This window comes from Pipra filicauda, unplaced genomic scaffold (assembly GCF_003945595.2).
Source record: "Pipra filicauda isolate LSUMZ 115617 unplaced genomic scaffold, ASM394559v2 scaffold210_size2929891_pilon, whole genome shotgun sequence".
In the NCBI taxonomy this organism is placed as follows: domain Eukaryota; kingdom Metazoa; phylum Chordata; class Aves; order Passeriformes; family Pipridae; genus Pipra; species Pipra filicauda.
This window is the reverse complement of record NW_024104322.1, coordinates 2,352,662-2,362,505: the sequence shown is the minus strand read 5'-3', so window position 1 is coordinate 2,362,505 and position 9,844 is coordinate 2,352,662. Positions and strand designations below refer to the sequence as shown.

At 35.3% G+C, this 9,844-nt stretch overlaps 1 protein-coding gene across 1 annotated transcript in view; it reads right to left on the bottom strand.

Moving 5' to 3' along the window:
- Nucleotides 1-289: 289 nt before the first annotated feature.
- Nucleotides 290-9,844, bottom strand: part of CAPZA2 (capping actin protein of muscle Z-line subunit alpha 2) — a 34,288-nt gene continuing 24,733 nt past the window's right edge. Inside the window, exons 8-10 of the mRNA XM_027731058.2 lie at nucleotides 7,638-7,709; nucleotides 4,735-4,797; nucleotides 290-3,824 (exon numbers count right to left, since the gene is read on the bottom strand). Of these exons, the coding sequence (XP_027586859.2) occupies nucleotides 3,684-3,824; nucleotides 4,735-4,797; nucleotides 7,638-7,709 (276 nt within the window). The 3' untranslated portion in view covers nucleotides 290-3,683. The remainder of the gene's footprint in view (nucleotides 3,825-4,734; nucleotides 4,798-7,637; nucleotides 7,710-9,844) is intronic.

Here is a 9,844-nt window from a genome sequence, read left to right as displayed (position 1 = left end):
AAGGCAACGATTACCACTCTTTCTTCTAATGAGCACATGGCTAACATTATGCTGAGCAATACCTCTTACAGGTAAGCCAATCACAGCAGCAGTGGAAAATATTGCTAATAAGAGAACCTACCAAGTACTAAGCATTCATTTTCACAGAAGGAATAAAGTGCATATTCAAGTTCCTTTCTTTTAGATGAGAGAGAAAAATTGACTTTTTTTGGTTAAACTCTGATGCAAATTTTCCCCTTAAAATAAAATTTAGAGTTGTAACTGTCACACAAAAATTGACACTTAAAGGTTACGAACAAACTAAGTTTAATCTAAACCTAGTTTACAGTTGCATCAGATGAAGAACAATTTCAGTCTTTCCAGTCAACAAATGCAGCAGAAGCCATGTCTGTGTCCGCAGGTGATTCAATACGATAGAAGTGAATCCACAGAATCAAACAGTTGATGTAAACTTCTATACCCATGGTATATACAGTCTGGAAAGTTGAAGGCCAGTTTTAGTCTGATGCTTCAGACATCCTCAACACATAGGTGGTTTCAAACTGCCTGAAAGAAACCACTGCTATTGACTTGGGTCACCATTCAGAGCTGGAGAGCCCAGTTCCAAGTTCTCCAAAAGTAAGTGAACTCAAGCATCCCAAAATGGCTTTGGCAGCCAAACCAGTCTGGGGCAAGTGAAGATGAGAGAGGGATTTGCTCCCAAACTGCACAAACTACATTGCTGCTGTAGATGCAGCTGGAGCCATCCCCTACAGAAACCACATCTATTGGGATGTTGGGTCTCACACAATGCTTTTAACCCAGGGCTGAATGACCACTTCCCAATGAACTGCGTTGCAGTGTTCCCAATAGAGCCAGATGGCAGAATTGTTATCAGCATGTAGAGCATAAGAAGTAGTAATGATGTGATCAAAATGACAATGATTTTAAAATTTCATTCTACCCACAGTATGAATTTGAAGACAGTCAAACAAAAAGGGGCTGCTCAGGAGAAACCAAAAGCAGAATTGCTGCTCCTGTTGCAGATGTTCATAAAGAACAATTGCTTACTTGCAGAAGTTAAAAATTCCTTCATATAAAGGGGCACTAGGATGCATAAGATGTAATACACTTCAAAAATGCAAGCATTGTACAAGTCCATTTTACAAGCTATAATGTCTATTACATCAACATTCAACAATACAAAGCTTGTATTTATATTTAAAAATAGAATATAAACAAGTAGTAATTCACATTAAGACAATTGCCATAGCAAAATTTCTCAGAGAAAGTGCTTTACCTACACAAAATACCCTAAAGACTAACAAGCAAGCTCTAAAGTTCTCCAATTTAAAAGGGGTAGGGATAGAAACAAAAAAAGTGCAAGTGACATCCAAAATCTTGACAGAAATCAAGCATTCCGAATATGCCACGTGCCTCAGCTGAGAGTCAGGTCAGCTTCATCTGCAGAGTCGTTACGCCCTAAATATGATACAACACCATTTTGAAAAAGTAAGAGAATAGTTTATTTACTTAGACATGGCTTTATTGAAGCTATAACTTAATAAATTTGATGCTCCAGCTGTAAAGTTAACTCACAGACTAAGAATTACCACAAGAAAAATCTAAGTAATACAAATCTATTTTGTCATCCAACTGGTAGAATTGAACCTGAAGGATGCTATTCTTTCAAAATAAGGAATTAAGACTATCATAGGACTGAATAAACAGGGAAATACAGTAATAGAGTACTTCACAGTAAAATACCTCTTTATTAGGAATATATTTAAAAGTAGTTTTTTATTTCAGGTAAGAAAAATAGCATTCTGACTTTTAGCCAGTGCTGATTCTGGTCATACACAACATTCTAAACAGCTAGAAAAGTTATTTGCACCATTGTTGCCCATTAACAGTTCTCCCAATTGTCCATTCACTGCTGTTTAGCTTGTTCTCTAATATGTTAGAAGAAATTCTTTGAAGAAGGTTTGTATTTAGATCTTAGTTAAGACTGACAGACTGACTTGACAATGACTCAGCATTTGTTATTGGCTCACATACAACGTTTATAAGCTGATTTTAAAAGAACATCACAGTTCAGTAGCTTATATACAAAGACAATTGAGAGAGCAACTCTCCAGGAAGACTGTGGTAGAACAAATCCCATTCTTCTACTATACAGTTTAGTACTGTAAAGTAGCAGTGGTTTCAAGAATTTCTGTACCCCTGTATAAGAGAGCACTGAAGAACAGAATATTGGGGTATTGCTATTACAATTCAAACAGCAAACTACTTCGTGTGTACTGTTTTATACTCAGTACCAAGTCTAGACTCTTTCTTTTGCTATGCTGTAACTTGAGTTAAAGGTAGTTAATTAAATCATGCTGTAAACAAAGACATAAAACGTTTGTGTAAGCTTTACTGTTTAGGAGTGAGCATGAATACTTGCCTTCTCAAAAATAAAAAAGCTTTTTAATTTTCCATCATGAGCATATAAGTATGTAGCATATTGTAGAACAAATTTTTATCCAATTAAAAATGAAAGTTATGCATTTCATAGAAGTGCTATACAGCGTTTGTAATGGAGTCTGTGTTTTTAGATACCTGACATCCATTTTCAATGAGATACATCAAGGAAGGTATTCTCCAGACACATGTATTAATTTTTGGTCTTGTAATTTCTTCCATCCTCTGTAGCCAATCTGAAGCTAAAAGATACCTGTTTTAAGTAGACTTCCATGCGTAGATGTTTCTTAAATGCAGATGGAAACAACTGATAATATTACAATCTCCAAATACACAAGTTTGTGGCTGTTTTAAGCAGAATTTTAAAAATGTTTAGAAACACCAAAACCAGGCTATATCAGGAAGGAATCTGATACTCAAATAAATAGAAAATTTGCGTTTTAATGTCACATTGAATTTTAGTACATTTCAATCCAAGAAAAAATAAACAGACATAGTAATGAGTACAGGATTATATATATTACAATATGCCTTGTTATAATACATTTGTAGCTTTATGATAAAAAAGCTCGAGGGCAGATGGAGTTTGAGCTCATTTAAGTAATTGTCAGAACAAAGCATTAAATGCATTTCTGGAGTAAGTACTTTTATTTAATTTCAAAATCTTAAAACAGCATTAGACCTTGGCCTTTTCTTTAAAAAAAATAATTAGCTACCATGGAGCTAGCTAGGTAAGTCTTCTGACAGGTTTAAATGATACAGAAAATGCTTTTCCCAATTTTACATAAAATGAAAGGACAGACGATTTCTACAACAGCACCTATGGCGAACTCCATGTTGACCTTGACCTAGAAATGCACAAGGAACCCAGCAAATTTTGGAAGTTGTCCATTTCACATGAAAGCAAGAGAAAGGGTTATCATATGCAAAAATATTTTTCCAAACTGTTCTTAACGTGTAATTGAAAACTAAAGGCATGGTCTCTTCATTATAAAAAAATAAAGGTACAACAGAGACTCTAAAGGAAGATACTCAGCTATACTGAAGTTGCAACCCTCTGAAAGGAAGGAAAAAGGAAAAAAGTCAATTAGCTAAGCTTTATGCTCTAACCAAACTACTTACAGTGATTTTCAATGGCAAAAGCCCATGCTGACTGGGTGATCTGACAGTTCCAAATACTTTTTGTAATAATTTTTATTTGTATACAAGGACACTAAAACGATCCAGTCATGCAACGTTCACTAAGCATTCTGCATCTCTTTTCCAATCTTATAGCTAAGGATCTTGTTCCAGTCAATCTTGGTGCGGGTAACTGGCAACTGTCGACGTAAGGCCTTGAAAGTAGTGTCGGACATAGTCTGATAATTCTCACTGATAGCAGTCTGTTAAACACAAAGTCATACAAAACAAAGACACATGAAGAACAGAACTAGGACGCTATATTAACATTAAATGATTGAGAAGCCTGCTACCTCTTAAACAGGCTTAATAAAAACATGCTAAATTAAAATAATATTTTATGAAGGAAAGCTGTTAGATATAGATTGAAACTATGTGAAGAAAATTAGTGAGACATGTAATAAACCTGACCATAGCCAAGGTGTTTCAGCAAACCAGTGTGGTTAATCAGCAGCACGAATAAAGTGCTGATCAGAGTTAGCGCATACATCAGTAATTCCAGACATCAAAGTCTCCCAACTGTTTTTCCTAGGAGGGTGGTAAAGCCGGTCCACAACATTGTATGAACTTGAATTTAATGCATACTATACCTATTTAAAAATTCTTTATTAAAGAGCATTTTTTTTCAAGCTGACAGAACATGGTGTCTAAATTTACCTTATGTTCAAGACCTGAATGAACGTCTATCCACTTCTGCAGAGGGTATCCAGAACAGTTACACTTTTCTAACTTTGAAATGACTAATTGAAATGGGTAATGCCTAATCATATTTAGCAATATTGTCCAACAGAGTAGCCTCTGAACAGAATCAGTATAAAAATTCCACTTAGGGAATGCACTAATGCTTAAACAGATCAGAATTGCTGATATTTGATCCTGCTAATAGCTTTTCTGCTCTCAAAAAATTACTTCTACTGTAATGTTAAGTAGGTGAGTACAATCCCTAAAAGGTATGGAAAGGCAAGACAGAGTTAACAGCAGCATGTTATCTATTTATATGGAACTGCATTATCTTAATATCAAAAGCTTGCCAGTTACAGAATACTAGCTTTGGCTAAGTATATGGTAATGCTATAATTATGAGTGAGGATACAGCATTTGTTTCCAACATACCTGATATTCATTTTCTGCAGCCTCTACGATTTTTATAAATTCCTTCGCTGTCTGGGCTTCATTCTAGGAAAAAAGCATTTGAATTAGTCTGATATACAGCATAATTCTAGGACCAGTTAGATTATGTTTTTCCTATAGTTATTAATAATATCAGGTAGACTCGATGAGAACACTTGACCATATTCAGTGGCTAAACCAAAACTGAACAAAACATTAATCCAAAAGGCATATTCAGCCAAACTGCAACAAGCATAAAGATTACCATGGAGCTTATTAAAATATTTTGATTAAAAATGCTATGGTATGATAAAAAGACATACGGAACAGAACAGCATTTGGAAATGACAATGCACACACAGGTCTCTAAAAACATGCCAAGTATTGATAACAACATTATCAATGCTACATTTCCAGTACAAATCCAAGAAGCACCAGCTAAACCAGAAGTTATAGCAGAAGACAACCATAAAACCAAAACAGATATGTTCACCTCTAAACATTCATTGCAGTTACAACTTCCTCATGAGGGCAAGAGGAGGGGCAACCAGTGACAGGACCCGATGGAATGGCCTGAAGTTGCATCAGGGGAGGTTTAGGTTGGATATCAGAAAAAGGTTCTTCACCCAGAGGGTGGTTGGGCACTGGAACAGGCTCCTCAGGGAAGTGGTCACAGCACCAAGCCTGACAGAGTTCAAGAGATGTTTGGACAACGCTCTCAGGCACATGGTGTGACTCTTGGGGATGGTCCCGTGCAAGGCTAATGATTCATTTGGGTCCCTTCCAACTCAACAGATTCTGTGATTCTGAATCTGGAGACTAAGCTGAGGAAAACACTAGACTTTATATACCTGGTCTTCTAGAAACATCCCCAAATACACCTTGTAAAAATCAGGGGGCAAACACTATGCCCAAATTTCATGAAGACTGAAAAGGATGAGGCTGGAAGCCAAGAAACTGTTTAAGGATGCAAGTGTATTTTTGTTTTAAAAATAAAACATTTTCCACCAGTCAATCTGGAGGTAAATTAGCTGAAGTTCTTGAAAGAAGTCTCAAGAAGGAAGTGATAGTTCATGAATTTCCAAGCTTCCAACTTAGCATTGGAGACATTACTAAAGGTGCTTTTGCAGAAGCTGTTAAAGGTAGAAGTGTTCTTGTCCCATGTGATCCCTCATTCCTACAAAGGCAAAGATAGGGAGAAAACTGACAACTTCAACTACAACTGCTTCAAAGTTTCAGTGAAACCGCACCTAGCAGCTGTTAAAGTGGTCCTGGACATTGCAAGAGAGAGGAAGGAAGCAGCAAAGACCAAGAAGAACAAAGGAAAGGGTTTTGACTTTTCAGTGAACTGGGGCAATGCTTTCAAAGGCTCTGCTAATGAAAGGAAAAAAGCAGAGATATGAGGTCTTATTTGTCTCAGAGAAAAATAAGGGATAAGAATATAACCTTCAGCAAAATTATTTAAACCTCATTTATTTCAGTTGTGCCTGTTGATGGCATAAAATGGCTTCTCTGCAACAACAAAAAAGAGAAGCCATTGAGACTCCTACCTACCTGGTAGGTCAATCTACCTACCATTTCTTCTGTGTGAAATAGGAACTTGTACAGCCTCTGCCCTCTATAAAGCTCAAAGCCAAGGTTAAAAATTCGTAACCAGCAGCATACTTGCTTTTGTTCTAGCAAAGTTATGTAAAAGATGTTTTCCTGCTCATCGGTCTTCTGCTGCTTTACTGAACTGCAAAACAGAATTAAATTTCTTCCCAACAGAAAGTGAAGCAAAAGCCATTGAAAGGAGAACTGCATCCACATAATCTTCCCTGAAATAACTCTTATATGAATGAAAGACTAAATAGATCCCTTTGCTCAGGGAGTCAAAAGTAATTTTATATCTACTGCTCCAGAAGTGTTATCAGTTGGCACCACAATCCCCCACTCTTTATGGTGCTATTGCAACTGAAAAGCCAACAAGCCTCACTTTGTATTAATAAACAATGTTCTTTATTGATGAATTGAGCTTTTGAGCCAAATCGGTTACTGCTAGTCGTTATCATTAAAATACTTCTACTGTTCACTTTTACAACTTCTCTTTGCCAGTCTAACCTCACTGGCTTAAGTTTTATTAAAAAACACTCCAACAGAAAATTTTACTGTTTATAAACACAATTATAAACACATTATTTCAAAAGCAGTAGTTGTTCATGCTGCAACATTATCAGTCCTTAAAAAATACATCTGGCACTATTTCCAAGCAATTTTTATTTCTACTGTTTGCTCCTCATTACTATAATGAGCCATTTGGAAAGAAGTTGAAAAAGATGATGCTTTAAATATAGTGTGTTATGCTTTTCAAGCTGAAGCATCTGTGAAAGGGCTTTTTGTACAGAAAAGCAAGAGGCTGACAGCACCAGCTACAGACAGGGAGAAAATGAAGAGAATACTTACCACTACTTCTGAACTGGTAGCATTTGTTTACTATTTTTAGCATAGTGGTCTTCTCCTAGCAAGCAAAGGAGGCAATCTCCTACTAAAGTCAGTTATTATAACTCAAACCTCCCTCATATTCCAAAATTAATTCTATAGGTCACTCAGCAGACAAAAGTTTAAATACAACAAAAGTGCAGAAAGACGGACAGCAAGCTAGTTAAAGCTTTAATATCAAAGTTATTTTAACTTATACAAGCCACAGGCAAGCATACATTAATTTTATCTTTTTTTACTTTTTTTAAACACTAACTACATATTAGGTAAAAGTAGTAAATATCACATGCAGAATATTTGTAATTAAAACATTAATTCCCATGCATGCAGAAGAACAAACTTGCCTCCAAACTTCTGAGCTTTTTTTAAGATTGCTTTTATTTTTAAATTATTCAATATACCCTTTAAGGTCCTTAAAGTTCACTTACAGACACTGTTAGAGAATCTTGTATGTCTTTATGGCTCACCAGCTGAACATTACCATCTTCATAATAGTGAACCTACAGACAATTAAACAAAAAAACTCGCATTTAATGTTACAGATCAACAACACACAGGAAAATCAAAGTATTGTGTTATTTATCATAGTAACAAACCTATACAAATCAACCAAAACGGCATATAAAATGTTACAGAACAAAAGCAAATAGGAAAACCAAAATATTGTAGAATTAATAATTTTTGAGGGGGATTACTAAAGAGGATACTCTGGAAACATTTTTGTGTTGACGTGCCTTATGCAGTATTTCATACAAAGAAGTTTAGGTTTTGATTAACATCATGAAGATGACAACATACAATTTATGTGACCTTACTAGAAACGCCTGAAATGAACAGACCTGACTACTGTAAATGGTGAAGATATATTTAAAATTAGAATAGTTTTGGCAAGGTTTCAGGACACTGTGAAGTTGTTCTGCTTCCCCCAAATTGTTTCCTAGGGACAGTGCAACATTAGGCTTCCCTTTCCAGATCTGCCTGGGTTTGATATTTTCCTCTATTAGATATGGCTCATAACAAAAGCTGGTATTTATCTAGACAAGGGAGTTCTTTGGAACAAAGTTTGCTAAGGTTAGATTGCAAAGCAGGATAATATCTATTTGCTCTTGAAACATTGTATCTACAGAACAGCTTGTTGATTATTTTGCAGGAGGAGATCAGTAAAACTACCCCAAGCTAACTTTAGTACTTTTAAATTCAGTTGGGAAGGATTTGAAAACATTTAGTTCCTAATGCAACTGTTGGAAAACTTAAAAACTAGGAAGGATATATAAAATTACATGTAATCATTCACAATAATTGATATAGAAGAGTTATGCAGGTCACTGACATTTAAACAAGTATCTTTAAAGATTTTCTTACAATTTTGATAAAGTCAAGGTAGTTAATATAGCTGACATTATGAGACAATGAAACATTTGTGTCTCGCCCTATTAGACAAGATAACATTTTAATTTTGAGATTAATGCACAATAGCGTAATTTCATATGCATTGTGATGATATGTGCAAAAGACTCTCAGCTTTAAAAATAACAATGGAAAAAACATGACACGTAGTAAGACAGCTGTAATACCATTGCAAAAGAAAGGTTTCCTATATGAGAAAAAATTATTTCCTATGATTCATCTTACATGATTATTTTGCTTATCGTCGAATACTTGTTTTGCAACAAAAGGTATCAACCTAACCACAAAATAAGTTTCTTTTCAAATCAAACATTGCTGGGTGAAACTTCTGCCAACCTTTTTCAATCCAATTCCTAAAAGATGAGAAGTGCTTAATCAGTGCAAAATTTTAAGAAATCCCAATTAAATGGCAAAACCCAAAGAAATATAAATCTCCCCTCTTGTCCATGACAATCCACTGCAGGGGCCCACACCTCCTCTGTGCTCTCAGGCCAACCCCAGCACAAACATCCTATCTGTCACTGAATCACATTCTTGGCAACCAGGCCTAAAATCTTAATAGGAATGAAGAGTCAAATCTTATTCTGGGATGTGTTATATCTTAAACTAAATATGAGACATAAGTGTTCTGTACTACACCTCCCTACTGACATCTTTCTAGAATGCTAGGTCTGGGTTCAGAAGACTACAAGAAGGAGGATGTTTATGAACAGAACCTCTTGGAAAGGTTAAGTTAGGAGGGATGCAAATAACAAATTATCTAAGAGGTAAAATTAGTAACCAGTACACTTAGTTTTCCATGCACAGTTTGAACACGTTAAGCACCAGAAGGACTTAGTTTTAGTAAAAAGTTCTGCTGTTACCTTTCCCCTTACATACAGAACAAAAAGAAAATTAAACAATGGAAGAGATTCACAGTTAATAATTTCCTGTATTAGAGAAATAATTTCCTGAATTGAATAATTTCCTGTATTATTCCTTTATTAAGAGAAATAAAAAAAAGAAGAAATTTTGCAAGTGATCTTAGAAATGCTGAAGACACCCGTGATGCTGCAATTTCCCCCAACTTATTCATAAAAGGCCTTATCAGAAACAGGGCAATGGCATATTGCTGTCAAAGATTTTGCAAACAACACTGAAATTACACAAATTTCACTCATGTTTTAGGGAGTTGATATTCTAGAAGATTATTTTGCTCCTTAAAAAAAAAATTAAAGCACCTTTTTTA